The sequence below is a fragment of the Pristis pectinata genome, chromosome 4 (genome assembly GCF_009764475.1).
Source record: "Pristis pectinata isolate sPriPec2 chromosome 4, sPriPec2.1.pri, whole genome shotgun sequence".
In the NCBI taxonomy this organism is placed as follows: Eukaryota; Metazoa; Chordata; class Chondrichthyes; order Rhinopristiformes; family Pristidae; genus Pristis; species Pristis pectinata.
Genome location: NC_067408.1, coordinates 48,887,682 through 48,906,799, shown reverse-complemented (window position 1 = coordinate 48,906,799; position 19,118 = coordinate 48,887,682). Strand labels below are relative to the sequence as shown.

Sequence of the window (19,118 nt, the reverse complement as noted above, 5' to 3'; positions counted from 1 at the left end):
ACTCCCAGGTTCTATTGTATTTCAGTTTACAGAATCCACCATCTACACATGAAGTTTATCTACATGTAGGTGGATTTTAATTTCAGTACATCAAGAACTTTTGAATTTAATTTCAATGTAGATATAGTAATTTACCTACTAGTTTCTCAGAACGCAAGTGCTAAACATTCACCAATACCTCAACCAAGTAATTGTTCTTCATTGGCAAAGATAAAGAGCAGGTTATTTACTTGAGCACATCAAAGCAATGCTGATCTGATCTGCCAGGGATCAATGGAAATTTTCCCCACTCAGGGCACTGATGCAACTTAGCAGTACCATAAACGAGTCAAAAATCAGTTAATTCACGTCTGATCAGCATCACACAGCACCATTTCTATACAATGTCATTGGGAGTTTAATGCAGTTTTTCCTTTTGTTAATCCCATGTATTAATATATCCAGCAAATGATTAAATGGGCTGAGGTGCAACCTGATAAAGGGCTTTCATCTTAAGTTCCTTTTGCTAAAACTACCTCATCATCTAAATAAACACTCCTTATACACAATTCAGAGGATAAGCTTCTTTCATTTCCCAGCAATGTAGCAAGACTACCCACAAGATGTGCAGGTCCTGTACGGGGATGATTATGTTCCCAAACCTACCTTCAAAAACCACTTAATTCCCTACCACTGGTGTAACATCAAAATGAAAAGCCCATTGTGTGGTGACACATGTGCTCTGCAGAAACATTATTCTTTTAACAAAGTCTGTTTTAAGGCTATTCTGTGTATACAAGAACTCAATTCAATGAGATGACGAGCATGCTTTAAAGCACTGCTAACATAATTTACAACAACCCAGCAATTGTTCAAAACTGCAAATCTGTTTAGTACAGCAAGTGTTAGATGAATAATGAGAAACTTAAAAACAAAGATAGAAATAGTTTATTTCAAAAATGAGGAATATATGAAAAATGGTCCACAGTCAACTTAACTACAAACCATTTACTGCAACAAAGAGGAGGGAATCTCTTTAAGCAACATAAACCTCTAAACAAAATATATGAAGTTCCAAATAAAAATCGAGTGGAAAAACAAATGGAAAGTGTTAAAGGAACAAGAATAAATTTACTTTTGGGCACAATTTATTTCAACAACTTGTAAGTAATTGGCTCTATGCAACAAAGGTTTTGCATCCAAGCCAAATACATAGTCCATTTTGGAAAAGCAACTCCCAGTTCATTGTACAACCCTTTATCTGGATTTAATAAATTCAGCTTTATCCAACTCCACTTAGAAATCTGCACTCAGAACTACTCTTAAACAGATGATTCTACTTGTAGTTAACCACCACAGACAGGAGGCACAAATAATGGCTTCATCCACCTTTCTTCCTCTCTCTAAACACAACTAAATAGAATCCATGTAACAAGGCTCCTTCACAGATATTATTGATGAGAGAACATGTATTGTGCCCATTTATCAGTAGCAGCGTCATACCATTTTCCCAGCAATCCAAGAGTAAAATTCTTGAATATTTAATCCACTTTTTAAAATAACTTTTAGCTCAAGCCATTAGTGTCTCCATTACTGTTTCAGTTAGCCACATTTCTATGATGAATCCTTTTCCTAATTTTTTCCCCTTTCCTATAGGCTCTCCCATAATAAGCTCTGTTTGCTTCATGTTCCTAGAGTGCATGTTACACTGCAGCACTTAAGTTGGTCACAGAGGCAGACCACCTTGACAACTCTACTTAGGGACTGTTGATAAAAATCATTCCCCATCAAGTTTGAAGTTGAAGAGCACCGAAGACCAAGGGTTATGGTCATGCATGTCCAAATCAAGTGGACTAATACAAACTGTTTTAGTAGTAAGATAGAGGTATGCTTCCAAAAGATTCCCAAGCCAGGAAAATAGCTTCAGGAGAAATGATTGGAAAGTTCGTTCTTTAAAATGGGAGGCAACACATCCATTTGTTAACATTCAACTTATCAACCTATGATCGAGGGCCGGGGTGCAGATTGTAGGAATGATTGAATTAAAAATAGAGCTCAAAATTTATTTGACAGCATGATTTATAATAGAGCAATCATGGCATATGGTTTGGAAACATAAGGGACCAACAATCCAAGGAAACTGCTCCTCAACTGCAACCATTACCTCAGTTTTTAGAACAGTTTAAACCTGGAGAGCTAGATTGTTGGTGCTTTCCCCTCGAATAATCTAGGTACCAACAAAGGTGGACCACAACATTTAGATATCCATGCAAGTGATCAAGCTGTATTATTACAACCAGGAAACACCAAACACAAACAAATTAATGACTAGTTGTAATGAAGGATACAAAGTAGCTCAGACAGCTCAGAAAGTCCCACATCACAGAGAACTTTACTCCAACTGGGTTAACCGGTCCTGAACGATTCGCCACTTGATATTCTACCTAACAGATTCTCACTGGAAAACCTAATGAATGCAACCCAAGGCATTCTGCCCATCATACAATGAAAACACCCCACCCCTAATTTACAACAGCATATGGTTGCAATGATCACATTCATTCATTTACCCCACTAATAAAGGGGAAATTCAAAAAAGAAAGAAAGCCCTACAAAGCTAATGAAATTTCCACCCAATTGCTATTAATCCATTAAAACAAAGCTAAATTCAAATTTTTTGTGTACAGTACATTTTGCTTGTCTGGTTAATGGGGCGCTGGAAAAGTTAATTTGCCAGAGTAGGAGACCTACAGTTTCTACTCCTGCCTGTGTGCCACTGGATTCCTGATTGTCACCAAAGTCTTGTTACAGATATTTAATGCTGTATATATAATTACAGCTCAATAAATGTAACATCACTCCTTTCAAACTCAAGTCCGAACACAACATCCCTCATAGTAACAAGGACGCAGTGGTTCCTACATCAATGATCATCCCCCAAATGATTTTCACATAACCAAAGCAAGGTTCCCAATTACAAAGAGATGACAGGACAATAAATTATATATATTTTTTTGCACACATTATAAGCAAACCAGAGCATTAATTGATTAACCATGTCCCCTCCTCAAGTCAAAGGAATTCAATTCCACTTAGAAAATTATAAATAATCTAATTCTTGTTTAGTTACATAGACAGTGCTGAGTCTATAACATCCAAAAGCTCTACTCATAACTCCATGATCTCATCTGGTGATAGTGAGACTGCTGTTACACAAATATATATCAGATAAAGTAAAAAGTTAGCATTATGTAAGCCTCAAGGGGATGTTCACAGGACATTGTTTGATGCTTAAAAAGTTCTAAGACATTAAAATTAGTCAACTTACTTAACAAAGCTTTGAAAAAAGGAAACATTTACAGTGGCTTGACAAGATACTGGAAGTCCAGAAACAACAAAGTACAGTTAACTCCAACCATTTGATATTGGTTGGGCAGAGCTGCCTTTTTAAACAGCCAAGGCTTCTTTCAAAAAACCAAATGGCAAAAAACTGTTGCTCCTTGCCAAGTTTCATTTGGAGGCACTGCGTGTCAGAGGTTGCGGAGGGGACAGGAGGATGGAATTTGGCAAAATCCAATGAGCCATGACTTGTGTAACTGAAAATATGCTTTTGGCCAATCAGCCTCGTACTGTATTTAAATCAAATCAAGAACAGATCAATGCAACCATGCCCTACACCAGTTTCTTGGCCTCAAAGAAGCTTTTCAAGTGTCTCATCTGCCAGATTCCAGTCAGAATAAGTATCAGCGTTTGCACGATTGACCACCACAGTACTCTCTGATTGGTGCTTTCACTGGTCCCCCGGAATCGTTCCTCCCGATACTGAAACGAGAAAAATATTTTCAGGATATAGAATATTTACACAGAAGGCCACATCTCGTAGGCCTCATTATATTAACCCATGCTCCACACAAATGCAGGTACTTAACAGCCATTCCAGTTCCCCATTGTACAAGGTCTCAGCACATCTTCAGCTTTTCCAAGAGCAGTCACCACTCAATAGATCATTCAACATCTCCAATAGATACCAGAGAATATGAAGAGGATCATCTGGATCTACATTAAAATTTAAATATTTCTGAACGCATTAGTAAAATATTGGTAATGGAAGGTAACCAAAGAAGATCAATGACACTTCCCAACACTGCCAATGATTGACTAAGCAGTAGCTAAGTAGATTGGATGTGTACTGCTTTTTTTGTGCACAGGAAATATTCCAATTTGTTAGGTTGTTGCAGTGTTATAGAAGTACAAAAACAGTTTGGCTCGATGTATGGCTGGTTCTGGAAGGCACTTCTTTACTACTTCAGCAGGGATGTTTGGTCCTTTATTCTTTGCTCTAACTAGCATTCTCAGCCTTTGTTTTACTAACACGTGAAGTGAAGTGACTTGGCTAAAGACTGCCTTCTGTGATAGTGGAGGAAGCCAAGGTGGTTCACCCACTCAGCACATCTAGTTAAACATGGTTGCAAATACCACAGCTTTAACACTCATGCGTTGGGTCATGCAAGCTGCTGCTGCTCTTTGCAAAGGGAAAACTGCAACTTAATCCTTTTCTGAAAATGTTTTAATCACCATTAAGAGAATAGAACTCCATCTTCATTCCTTCCAATAATACTCAAATATACTTCACGTACCCCATTCCCTATATTAAACTGTTGCAAGAACAATGTATTACACCTGGAGAGTTACATTTAATCCATAGTTCTTTGCAACTTTGGTCTTTTACTAGCCATCTTGTCCAACTGTTTAGTGATCACTGCATCAATTAGCATGGCAGTAAATTAAATTTAGCAGCAAATTGGTTTAACCCAGATTAAACCAGTTTTGTGCACATTTCAGGGTGCCTTAGTGTTCATTGGGAAATTCAAATCTGAGCAGTGCAACAAGTAAAATTCACCTATGAATTTTTCAACCTAGTGATCTGAAAAACATTCTTCTTTCTTCACAGAACAAGTTTTTATTAACACTGATTTCCTGAAACCATACTAATTTGTAATTCAAATTGTTCCCTGTCCCTCCTGAGACCTCTGAGCTCCTACAACCCCAAATACAACTTCACACATTTGTTATGCCCATCTGTGGAAGTCAGCAACCCCTTCCCAGCTTCCTTGCCTCAAGACTATCTGCACCATGAAACATCTGAGATTGCTGCTCGCAGCTGCATCAGCAAGGTGATCCAAACTCCATAGTCAAGGACAGAAGACCATCTATTTTCCTTCAGTTCTAGGGAGCATGCAAGTTCCTCCTGATCCACATGCAAAAAGAATATGGATCCTGCAGACACCATTTTCACCAGCCTCTCCAGGCCTCTTTGACCCCAGTGGGAGTACTCTTCAATCAGCTCCTCCCTTAACTCAGTACAGCATCCATTCATTCAGCAGCAATGTTTCCCCACAGGTAGAAGAGGTAGCTTTGCGATATGTTCCTCTAAGAGTTAGCTGCAGAGATTGATGCTAACTGCCAGAAGCTACAAGGACATGCAATAGATCAATAGTGAATGCGCCAATGAAAATGACTATCAAATTTGGTGCAATGTTACCCAAGGAAGTTCAACAATGATGATCTTTAGATGATTTTCACAAACAACTTTGGCTGACCCACAACACTGTTACTAAGCCAAAAACAAAAATAGGTGTGGAGTAAATCCAAACCCAGTGACCACTAGTCAATCCCGTAATGCAAAGTAAAGGGACTTGTGTTAAATTTTATTGCTGCGGCATATTCATATTCACAGTTTCTCTCTTTCTGCATACTGACTACTTAAATTTTATTTCCCCACCCTTTGAGCTCACAGTACTCCTGCCCTTAACTTTATTTTCATTACTGTCTTCATCCTCTCCTCCCCACCACCACCCCCCCCCCCCAGGAGTTATATCTCAACCACTCCACCACCCACTTGGTTTACCTCTCTACTGATCATGTCCCTTCATCTCCTTAGTCTAATGATAATTATGAATAAACCTGTCTCATTTACTGCTATAGTAGTATCCTTACTCCTTCACACTAATGTTCCTGGTCCCAATTACACCTTCCTCACCACCATTCCCCCAAGTCTGCAGGCATCTTTATAATAGTTGAATATGAGGAACCATCACCACCACCTCCTCTCCCAAAACCCCTGTCAACTTACTCGCTGATAGTTCTGCTCTTTCTGTATTTGTTCCACTTGTTCAATCAGTTGCCTCACTCGAAGCTGAAGCTCCGAGAGTTTGTCCTTTGCTGCAATCTCAACATAATCATTTGCATGTTCACCAACCTGGATGTCCAAATGAACACGCTGTAACAGAAAAACAAAATCCTTATAAGGCATCTCCTGTGCAATGTCCAAGTAACTCAGAAATGCAAGTCTGGGGGTTTCCCAGCCTGTATCTTTTAGCATTGAGAAAAGAACCATGAAATACTATAGAACCTTCTACAAAGTAAAACACATACATGCACTTGCTAATCGGGTGGATATCATCAAAACAGAAGCTCTTAAAAATGAATTGGAAAAATACTTGGACTAAAACATTGGGGGGGGGGGGGGGGAGGGGAAACAAAAAGAGTACATTTGTGGAGCTAAGAAGATTGATGTTAGAAGGAGCTTGTGCAAATGCTTTTGCACCATACAAACTTATGATTCTATAAAAGACTACCACTATACCAAGACAAAGCAAAGAATGGCTCATGAGACTTCAGGCAAAATATTACTTCTGCATTGAATACAGGTGTCAAACTATTATCATAAAGTCACAGTCCAAATTAGGGACATCAGCCTGAATTTGTTCAACTGTCCTTTTACTGTACACTTACACACCCATCCATAAGCAAAATTACAAGAATTAAGATATACCAGGAAACCTTCAATTCCCATAAAAAAAATTGATGCAAGTCCCATTCTGGGACAAAACTCTCAAAAGAAGGAATTTCATTTTTTTTTAAACTAAACATGGCCTCACATTAACAGTCTAGATGTGGCCAATGCTACTTTCAGGTATTTTTGTTTCTAGCAATCAAACAGTTAATTTTTTTTTCTTCCACATTTTTTGTAGAAAACTGATCCAAAGCCATGTTCTCTCTGTATCCAATGACACAGCTCAATGCATTCCAATTAAAAGTCAGTCATTCATTCACTTCCCTAAACCATCTCCAAGGGACATAATGGATGTATCTACTTTGTAAGGTAGGCAGAGACCCCAACCCTACACTAGCATTGTGTTATGGTAACAACACTAAAATCAGTGCAGAGCTTGCTAATTAAAGGATGAATTTATACCAGTGGTTGGTGGTGGTGGGAAGTAGCTGCAGAAGGTGGAAGGCAGAATCAGAAGCACATAGGACCTTGCTGAGACCACGTTCATATAACATGCATAATTCTATTCCCCAAATTACGTGAAGAACAGGTGTGAAAATGACGTAGAACAGATTTGAAGGATATGACAAAAAAAAATGGATTTAACTTGCAACGAAGCCTCTTTATTCACAAAAGAACAAAGCGAGAGACTACAGAGGTGGTTTTTGGCAGAATTCTTTAGATGAGAGTGTTAAAAGGCTTAAGTACTTCATCGTGTGGAAAGTATTTTAGAACACCCGTAAACTTGCACAGCACCAAATAAACATTTGCCTTTTCTTCTTTTTGGCCAGCCCAAAACCAAAAAGACCACATTAAAATAGCCACTACAAAATTCAATAAAAAAATTCAGGAGAAATTCTCTACCCAAACAATAGAAAGAATGTGGAACATGCCACAATGAGAGTAGATGAACAAATAATAAATGTATTGAAAGTAATGCAGGATAAGTAGAAGGTAGAAAAGAATAGAATAATATTTATGGAACTGAGGTAGGACGAGAGGATTATTGGCAGCATAAATATCAGTGCTGCTGTGCTATATTGTAATAAATTTATTATTACTGATTTTATCCTTCTCTTCACCATGTGAATAGGTGTCATTCTTACATTCATTCCTTACCAGCACTCCTGATGCAAAGAGAGAGAGTTTGGTGGAATTAGAGTGCAGGCAGATCTGATGTTCTCCTGGAATGTGAGAGGTGAATGTGAATCTTCCCTCAGCAGCATACTGTCGTGAAAGAATAACCTGCACAGAACAAAAAGATATACACTGTTAGTATTTGATTTTTTTCTCAATTTGTTCCATTTTTAAACCTTGATCAGGTGTTAAAATACTAGACAGGCAGCGAGCAGCCTGGTATGTAAAAAAGTATCTACACCATTTTATCAAAAAAATTGGGCTGAAAAACTCCTGTGACATCAGAAACCCATGGACTGTAAACTACAACAATGCACTTGGGTGTCACTTTCAACAAACCTGCACCTAGCCTGTCATTGTGAAAATGGCAAAATTATCTGTGAAGTTTGATCCAAGATTAGTTGGAGACCAGAGGCCTGGGAATCTGGTATTGGGCAAATCATCAGGGTGGGGGGGGGCGGAAATCAGAAGGACAGCGTAAATCAGCATTTTGAGAGACACAAAGTGATCAAGGACAGTTAGTGTAAATTTGTTGGGTGAAGGTAGTCTCTGACCAACCGGACTAAATTTTTGAATTAACAATGAGAGCTGTGGGTAGTGCATCTGATGATCATAAGGTAATACACTGATGAATCAACCAGGAAGCAGCATATTTTAGAACTGGTACTGTGTAATGAAATAGAATTAATTAGTTAATGATCTCATAGTAAATGATCTGCCAAACACTTGTACTTCATAAATCTCAATGGATAGAAAGGAAGACTCCACAAGAAGAATGTGGAATCTAACTAAGGAAGCTAAGGTACAATATTACATAGCATACAATGCCGCATAGATTAGTGATAAACCAGAGGACTGGGAAATTTGTAGACATCAGCAAAACTAAAATATGATTAAGAGAGAAAGAACAGAGCATTAGAGTAAACAAGCAAATACTAAAAGTAGATAGTAAAAACTTCCACTGGCATACAAAAGGAAAGAGTAGCTCAAGCAAACATTGGCCCCTTAGAGCTGATATTGGGAAATTAATAAGGGAATAGAGAAATGGCAGAAGTTATAAATAATAATGTGGATCAGTCCCCAAAGTAGAAGATGAAAAATTCCAATAATAATCAGGAACCTTGAGATGTATATGGGAGGGAGGACTTGAAACAATCTCAATCACTAGTTTGCCTGGTGCTTTTTTACTAATGGGGCTACAGACCAACATCCCCTTGACGTGATGATCTGCATCTAGGATATCAAAGTGGCTGCAGAGATAGTGGATGTGTTACTTGCAATCTACCAAAATTCCCTGGATTATGGAGAGGACTGAGAGAATGGAAAACCTCAACAGCAATATTCAAGCAAGAGATAAAGAAAACAGGAAATTATTGCCTAGTTAGCCTAACGTGTCATTGGAATATGCTGGAATCTACTATTAAGGAGGCAATAGCAGGACATTCAGGAAATCACAAGACAATCAAACAGTCACATGGTTTTATGAAAGGGAAATTTGCTATAATTAGAGGGTGAAACTGAAAGAATGGATAAGGATGAATAAATGTTCTGCATTTGTATTTCCAGAAGACATTCAACGATATGTTACATGAAAAATTACTGCACAAAAGAGTACTAATAATGACTTGGATTACGAGCTAACAGAAAACATGATCAGGATAAAAGAGTCATTTTCAGATTGGCAATAAATAACTAGTGCATTGCCTGAAGGAGATCCACAGTGCTGGGCCCTCAACTATTTATAGCCTAGATTAATGACTTGGACAAAGGGGCCGAATATACTATAGATAAATTTTGTGCTGATACAAAGACGGGCGGCTTTGTAAGGCTGAAAAGGACATTAATAGCCAGCAAGGGGATTATAGATAGGTGAAGTAATTGGGCAAGAAACTGGCAGATGGAGTACAATGTGGGAAAATGCAAGGTTATCTGTTTTTGAAGGAATATTGCAAAAACAATTATTAAAATAGAGTGAGAATATAAAATGTTGCAGTATGAAGGGATCTGGGTGTTCCAATACATTGAACATTAAGAGTTAGCATGCAGATGCAGCCTGTGATTAGTAAGACTAATGGAATGGTGGCCTTTATTGCAAGGAGGGTAGAGTATAAAAGCAGGGAAGTTTTGATGAAACTTTACAGGGCACTTGTGAGAACACTTGTGACACTACTTACAATTTTGGCTCCATATTTAAAAAAGGATGTGTTTCTATTGCAGGCAGAGAAGGTTCACTAGGTTGATGGGAGATTCAAATGAGAAGTATAAAATTATGGGACCTAGACAGGGTATGCAGGAAACTGGGAACATTTCTTGATAGAGTTAGAGGGAAGTTGTGGATTTTTTTTTAAACCCAGAATAGTGGCAGGTCAGAAACTCACTGCCTGAAATGGTGACAGAGGCTGAAACAGTCTTCTCATTTAAAAAGGTACCAACACAGCTAAAGATAATGCTGAGAAATGGGATTCCAATGAAAAAAATCCTTTCTTGGCCAACACGAGCCAAAGGACTTCCTTTCCACGAAGAAAATTTCTTAAATTCTATAAATTGCGAACTGTCAACCACGCAGATCTCTTATATTTGGTTAAGCTTTTCCTAGCAACAAACAGTTTACCTCACAGAACACAAACGGAAATCTCTTCTTGTAAAATAGATAAAAAGTTTTATTCTGGATCAAGACTAAATTGGAAGGAAAAGATACAGAAAAATTCAATACTAATACTCTGAATCTTTAATTTAAAATTCACTTGGAAAGCTGGTTATTTTGGATTGAGGCCCTCTCAGACAGGTTTAGCTTCAAGTTGGACTATACTGTACCTTTTCATCAGGATCTTTCACTTCCACAAACATTCCTAGCCCTGGAGGAGAAGGCAAATACTGTTCCCTCTGTTTGTCATACATCAGTGTTTTATAATTACCTGAAAAATTAAATGAAAAACTGACCATTAATTGCAAAACTACACCAGCTGTTCCAATAGGTATCAGGAATGATCCAAGACTGTTTATTGCAAACCACATCTCTTTCTGGCCAACTGCTCATCCTATGTAAAAAGCTGGTTATGTACGACTCTTGCACCAAACGCTAACCTTTCAGGTTGGGTGGAGGTGGAAAATGGAGCACAATTAAGTGAGGCATACTAATACTGAACTGAGCCAAAATACAAATCATCAGCTTTTAACTTACTGGTCAGATATCCTATTAAGATAAAGGCAGAAAATGTTGCAAGTAGGTCAGACAACATCTGTGGAAAGAGAAACCGAGGTCAAAGACACTTTGTTAGAACTATGTGGGGTGGAGAGATGTTCCTCAGATCTTCTCTCCACAGCTTCCAGCCCAACACAGCCTGCTTGTGTCTCCTGCCCAAGATCCACAAGTAGGACAGTCTGTACTAATCTGATATTCTGTAGTTGTGTAGCATGATAATTATTAACATTACTAATTGTATGTGCGGTTAAATTTTTCTTGGGAAAAATTCTTTTTAGGTGGGAGGTGTTACGGACTCAGTGAATGTCCCTTTAAGATAGAGTGTGTGTGTGTGTGTGGTGTGCTTACGTCAACAGAAGATAACGTACGTAATGACGTTGTTGAAGAGGTCAGCAGGGGAGAGGGGGAGGGGGAGGGGGAGGGGGAGGGGGAGGGGGAGGGGGAGGGGGAGGGGGAGGGGGAGGGGGAGGGGGAGGGGGAGGGGGAGGGGGAGGGGGAGGGGGAGGGGGAGGGGGAGGGGGAGGGGGAGGGGGAGGGGGAGGGGGAGGGGGAGGGGGAGGGGGAGAGGGAGAGGGAGAGGGAGAGGGAGAGGGAGAGGGAGAGGGAGAGGGAGAGGGAGAGGGAGAGGGAGAGGGAGAGGGAGAGGAGCCTGCTAGTTTTCTCTGTCAATGGATGAGAAGCAATAACTGTGTTTGCCACTGAAATCCATGTATGGAAATTGGAAGTCATCCGGTGGAGTTCACTTTGTTGCTGACCTGTAGAAGGAAACAGGTATTTGTGTGGACGACCACGATTCAGATGCTTTTCAGGGTGAGGAAGTCACTACCAAGTAAACACTGAAGTGTCGTTTGGGTTCCATCGTGGAACATTTGGATTTCGTAATTACTCTCCCTGTGTTCTCTACATCAACGTCTTATCTTCAGTCAACGGTGGTTGTTGAAGAAGCCTTTGCTCATGTTTCACCTTATGGCTTGCGGAACTGAACTTTAAGAACCATTCCTGGACTTGGAGTTTGGGACTTTGCCACACACATACACACACACACACACACGAAGAGTTTAGTTTTTGGGGTTAATGTTCAAGGTTTAATATTTTTGAATTCTAACATACTAACATTTTTACTTTTATTTTTCGTATTATCATAAGTAGTGAATAATAAAATAGTTTTTAAACACTGAATCATGACTCAGTGGGTTTCTTTTGTTGCTGGTTCGTAACAAAATTAGTACAAGACAAGGGAGCAGAAGTAGACCATTCAGCCCATCGAGTCTGCTCCATGAGCTAAAGGAAAAGAAAAAAGAAAAAAAAGGAAAAAAAGAAAAAGAAAAAAAGAAAAAGGAAAAAAAAACTATTCCTTTCTAGCCTAATTGTTTCAGCCTGCAATAACCCCACCAGTCCCTTCCCACTTATATCTGTCACAAGTGTTTCCCTCCACCACTTTGACAATTTCTGATTTCTTGGCCCCAGCAGTTCATCTTTACCATAAAAGTACAATCCCTCCCACTGAGGGGCCTCCACCTCTTTCCTGAACAGAAACCTAACCAATTCCTCTCTACCAATACATCATTTGTCTGTCTGAACTCAGTCTCACACTGAACAACTCCTTCGATTGCACTCACTTTCTTCATATGTGTAACCATAGGAACTCCCATGGGCCCCAAGCTACACCTGTCTTTTTGTAAGATACATGGAGCAGATTTTATTTCAGTCCTACCTTTTGGGCCCACAGTCCAAAATCTTTTTCTGGTACACAGACAACTGCATTCATGCAGCCTCCTGTGTTCATACAGAACTTTAAAATGTTACTACTTTTGATACCAATTTTGACTCTGCTTATTTTCACATGGTCAATCTCTCACTAAACCCTTTGTAAACCTCTGCCTCTTATCTCACGGAGTTGGTTGCTTACCAACAAACATCCATTACAAGCCTACAAACTCCCACAACTATCTTAACTTTAGCTCTTCCCACCTTGCCTCCTGTAAATACTCCATTCACCCAGTTTCTCTGTCTGCTTCATATTTTCTCTGTTGATGAGACTTTCCACACAGATGCCTCTGAGATGTCTTCTTTCTCCTGAACCAATGGTTACCCCTCCACCAGATCACTTGACCACATCTCATCTATTTCCCAACCTCTGCTCCCACACCATGCAAAGTTTCCCTGGTCCTTGCCTTCCACCCCATCAACCTCTACTTTCAATGGATTATCTTGTATGATTTCTTCCACCTTTAATAAGACTCCACCACCAAACACTTCTTCCCCTCCCAACATGGAACCATTCCCTTCATGACTTCCTACTCTGCTCTTTCATCTCCAAACAATTCCCTTCTCATGGCAATTTCCTATGCAGCAGCTGGTGATGCAACACCTGCCCCTTTACCTCTTCCCTTCCCACCATTCTGGGACCCAGTCCTTCCACATGAAGCAGATATTCAATGGCACTTCTTCCAATCCAGTGTACTGCATTTAACGTTAATATTGTGGTCTCTTCTACCTTGGGGAAACCAAACGCAGATTGGGTGACTGCTTTGCAGAGCATCTGCACTCAGACCACAAGCATGACCCCAAGCTTCTTGTTGCTTAATACTTTAATTCTCCATCTCACTCTGTCTGTGGTCTCCTGCTCAGTTATGAGGCCAAATGTAACTTTGAGGAATATCACCTCATCTTCCGAGTAGGCATACTGCAGTCACTCCAGACTCAATATTGAAATCTATAACAATGACAACTCACCTTTTCGATATCAGAATGGGGCGGTTCATCCATCTGTAACATTGGCTCATGTCTTGCAGCCCTGTATTTTGCAACTCTTACATTCCTTTGTGTTCTCACTCCCTAACTGCCCAATCACATACCTTTTATCAACAAAGGACCAGGTCTCTCTCCTAGTAACTACCCATTAACCCAATGATCCCTTATCCCCCAAGATAATCCTGTTCTCACCTATCAGATATTCCTTTTGTCCTTATCTATACCCTCCCTCTCTGGAGCTTATCCCCCAAAGTAATCTTGGCCTCACCCTTCAGAGATATTCCTTTTGCCCTATCCATCCACTCCCTCTAACTTAATACTAACTTGTTTTCTCTCCTTCCCAGTTTTCAACTTGAAATGTTAGCTGTTTCTTTTTCCATTGATGCTCCCTGACCTGTTGAGTGCTTCCAGGATTTTGCTTTTATTTCAGAGCATTTGCATTTTTTGAGACTTTTCATTTTATTAACATTTTCATCTATCAGTACTCTCACAAGGGATGGAGAAGAGGCAGAAATCAGACCAGTCTTTTCAAGCCCAGAAGAGACCTTTCTCCCATCTCTTGGAAAAAGGTTTTATTGTAATTCAGCACCATCCTTTGCATGCAAGTTTTATCAGTGGAAATTGTTACGTTATAGGGTGAGGAGGCAGAGGGTGGGGCGGGGGAAGGGGTTGAATGACAGGTGAATTTTCCACCTTCAGCTAACATCCACATTCATGGCTTTCTATCGGAGATCACCGAGTGCCAATCAGAACTTACCTGGAGCAAGACTTCATAACTCACAAGATCAACTAACTAAGCACAAATTGGTAACTGAATCAGCAACCTTCCGTCACTGTAGTGTGTGCATGTATAATTTGCCTGCACGTTTGCCAGGCATTATGACTTGAGAGGACGAAGACATGGGTCAAACCTTCAAAAATATAATAATTGCCAATAACATCTGTAGGTAGAAACTATGGCCAAATGCAACTAAGTCCATCAATTTAACATTTTACCTCACAATCAAAAGGCACATATTTCCCTCACCATTACCTCTTATGGCAAAATCATACAATCCTGCCATTATCTAGGTGTGACATTTGGGTGCACCTACGTTTCCTAATCATCTTTGAAAAACAGCTGCAAAGACAGGAAGTTACTGAACATTATGCAAAAACTCATCTGTTTGAGATAATTCTCCACATCTTGCAACAAATCATTTTTAAACACACAAACATAAATAATCAGCCCCCAGAGAATAGTCTGACATAAAAATCATGGCTAATCTGATTGCAACCACATTCCCACCTACTCCCAGTTACCTCTTTATCAAATACCTACATAACTGCCTTAAAAAAAGCTACTTCCACTGCCCCCTTTGAGCCTCATCCCTCAATTTTGAACTGTGACCGCCCCACTCCACCACTATGAAACTGTTTGTACTGTCAGAATTTACTGCCAATTTGGAAATAGATTTCTCAATATAAACCTACACTGAAACCTTGAAAAAGTTCCGAGCGTGACCAGTATTGCACCTTCAAATATTCACCGTGACAAAACTGCATGAGCGTGAAGCCAAATTACCCCATCCATAGACAATTAACAAGGTTCCCAGGTCACACATTTGCTGTGTCCATGTAGGGAATGGCATTGCAAGAGTTTGACAGAACACAGAGTGAGATCTTGAATAAACCTCAAATCTCCAACTCCAGCAAATCTTCCTGGTTCTGACTTCCACATAAGTATGGAGACTTCTAAAGCTTTCCCAAACAGGCCACAATCAAAGTCCTCACTTGATTCACTAACAGGTATTAAGAATTCTGTCAAACATGGCAATGACAACCTTGAGGCACTACATAACACTCCATGTACAGATTTTAGTGACATTGCAAAGATACACTCCTTTCCCTCAAGAGCAAGGAATAGCTAACTAACCCTAAAATGCATTTAACTGTTACTCCCAAGTCAGCCTTACAAAAAGTGATTTATCTGTTATAATAAAGAGGAATTTTTATGTTCCTTGCATAAAGAATGTAAGGGATGACAACAACACCTGGAAGTGCATCAACAGACCAAAGTTTTTTTTTATAAATTGGATAAAAGTCATACAAAGAAATTAAATGCGGAAGTCCAATGAACTCGGGACCCTCGAGATGCAGATTACAGATTCCAATATGGTTCAAAGATGGATTAATGAAAGCCCTTATAAAACCGTCCAGCTCCTCGCCGGTCACTTGCGAGGTCGGCCAGCACTCCACCCCAGCCGTCAACACCAATCGGGGCAGCAGACTGTGACTTCAGCCCCAGGCCGGGCCCAGGCCTCGGCAGCTGTCTGCCCTGAAAGAGCGTACGTGTCAATCAGATTCAATCAAAGAGCCCCAGGCAGCCACACGCTCTTTCCTTTACCTATGACCATGGTCTCGTCGGGTATCTCCTCGATGAAGCATTTCTTCTCTGTCTCCCCAATGTGGAAGTAAAGGCCAGAACACGAAGTGGCGGCAAAAAGAAACAGCACCGAGCAACGCAGCCATCCACGCACCGCCATCTTAGCTCAGCGGCCCGCACCACGCCTGCGCACAACCCGCGGCCGGGAAAGGGAAAGGTGTGCGCATGCGCTTCAACGCCGGCGCTCCGCGACGCAGAGCCGACACCACGATTACGTCACTCACAGCAGCACCACGGTAACCAGCCAGCGGCCGCCGGAGTGCCACGTACCACTTTCAATGCCGTTACTGATTGGATGGTTGGAAATTGGATACTGATTGGATAATTACCCCCCCTTCTTGCTCTCTCATTGGCTTTCTTATACAATTCCTCGTTCTGATTGGCTAGTTGTGTCCCGGACTTTGTCGCCCCCCCCTCCCCCGCCCCCCCCCCAAGGGCCAGGTAAACAGATTATGTTGAATGGTCAAGGGCATAGCTGATAAAGGGATTTGTCATTGGGAATGTCATGTTGAAAGATTATCACTTAAAACCATGTTAACATCAATCTTACCACTTGGTCATTATTTGTGGTCAATCATTCTAATTTTCATACTTTCAGCTGTTAAAATTGCTTACTTCTTAAAAGTTTATTAATTCCCCTATTAGTGACGAGAGTTGTTAAGGTTAATTGATTTATTACAGTCTCCTCTCACCCTTCCCCAAATTATCTGTCTCGATCCACATGTGAAGGTCCTTCCACACAAGACTATGCAAAATATTTAAGATTTAAGACTGATATGTGGAAGATATTTAAATTCAGATAGCACTCTATGTTTTCCAAGGTTAAGACAGTTTCCCAGTGTTTTCGTGATTATGGAAATCTCAGAATATATGATTATTTGGATTAATATGTTTCACTGCTTGAGGACATTCTGAAGTGTCTTATTTTTGAAGTGTTACCATTGTTGTACCATTTGTACCATTGTGTACAAATTACCAGGTAATTTGCACACAAAATAGTGCAAAAATGGCCAATCTATTTTAGTATTGTTGAGCAATAAATGTGAACCAGGATACAGAGAGAGCTCCCCAGTACTCCTTAAATAGCACTGTAGGACCTGTTCAGCTGAGAAGCTGACAGAGCATAGTTTAATATCTCACAAAAAGAAAGCACCCCTGACAGCACTCTCTTGGTACTATTAAATTGTTAGCCTTGATTGTGCTGTCAGGTATCCTCAGAGGGACCATATTCATCAGGTGGGTGTTTTACTGGTAAAACAAATCTACATCTTGTAAATAAATCACTTTCATAATCCACAATTTAAAAATGCCTTAACTGCAAAAATCTGTATGTTTATTTAAAACTCTTTTCATGCCTGCATTCCACTTTCTTTCAGCAGGTGTAAGAAATTAGTTCTAGAATAGATTTGTTCTCATTTCGGCCAGCACATTGGCACAGCTAGCATTTTTTATTTTCATCACATATTTCTAAATTTATTTTTCATTGTTTCAATGTTAAAATGAATTCTGTGCACATGGTACTTTTTCAAATTTCTCAGAAGTTTCTTAAAGCACTTCACAAAAATGCATTGAAATGACTGTGGGCATTGTACACACTGCAAACCCCCACGTGGGATAATAAGAGGAATTGCTTCTTAGTAGGTGACAGTGGCTGAAGAAGAAAAGCTAATCTGAATGCAGGGTGAACTGAATAATGAATAATGTCAAAATGCAAGCATTCATAAACTAGATTCATTTCTTACAGAGAACTCCCTGCCAGGAACAGCTGACTGCGTCCCCCGGAGTCTCTGTGCCTCCAACACACACACCCCCCCCCCCCCCCCCCCCCCCCGCACAAAGAATAATGATAAACTTTCTAAATAATAGCCAGTTTCTATCTAGGTAATAGGCAATTGAACTTTCCTCTAATGGCAGTGCATTTTTTCTAAATTCTGCCCCGAGTAATCAGCCAAGATTATGTCCTTAAGTCCTGGAAATAGTCTTCAACCTCAAAAAACATTTGTAGTTTATAAGTGAAGATGCTACTAAGCAAAACAACTAGATATTTTCATGTGACTTCCATGAGACTGGTCAAAATTTAACAATAGTCCATAGAAATTACTGGAAGCCAACAGAATTTAATAACTTGTGTATTGCACTCCATTCTGGTCACCTGACATTAGGAAGAATGTGAAGGTCCTAGAAAGTGTGCAGAAAAAGTTTGAATTGAATTATTCCAGATATGTGGGACTTCATTTAAAAGGTTAGACAGGAGAAGCTGTGGCTGTTCTTCTTGGGGCAAAGGTTAAGAGGAGGTTTGATATTAGGTGCACAAGACCTTGGCTAGTTTATAACAGCTACTCTCCTATGATCATCAGGTTCCTGAACTGATCTGCATGACCCAAATCCTACCTCAGCAACGGACCACCTGTTGCACTACCATGGACTTGTTTGTAATTGTGTTTTTACTCTAATGTCTTATTTTGCAGTCTTTTTTTCCCCCACTGTCTTGTATAATTTATGTACAATTTATGTATCATTTAGGTTCTGTGTTTTGTCTGAATCTACTTGCCTGTGATGCTGCTGCAAGCAAGTTTTTCCATTGAACCTGTATCTCACCGTACTTGTGCATATGACAATAAGCTCAACTTAACTTTAAAAACGGTAACTAGAGGCAATCTCTTCCCATTAGTGGGCAGTTCAAGGACAATAGACACAGATTTCAAATTTTAGTCAAAACTTACAAGAGGGAAATAAGAAAAAACCTTCTTTGCACATGGTAGTTATGATCTGGAATGCACTGCCTG

General features: G+C 40.0%; 1 protein-coding gene across 1 annotated transcript; it reads right to left on the bottom strand.

Moving 5' to 3' along the window:
- Positions 1-909: 909 nt before the first annotated feature.
- On the bottom strand, positions 910-16,461 carry LOC127569227 (transmembrane emp24 domain-containing protein 9-like). The gene is made up of 5 exons (XM_052013650.1): positions 16,294-16,461; positions 10,766-10,866; positions 7,934-8,059; positions 6,113-6,259; positions 910-3,801 (listed from the first exon to the last, which is right to left on the bottom strand). Exons 1-5 carry the CDS (start codon positions 16,430-16,432, stop codon positions 3,652-3,654), a joined length of 663 nt encoding a protein of 220 aa, XP_051869610.1. The 5' UTR covers positions 16,433-16,461; the 3' UTR covers positions 910-3,651.
- Positions 16,462-19,118: the final 2,657 nt, after the last annotated feature.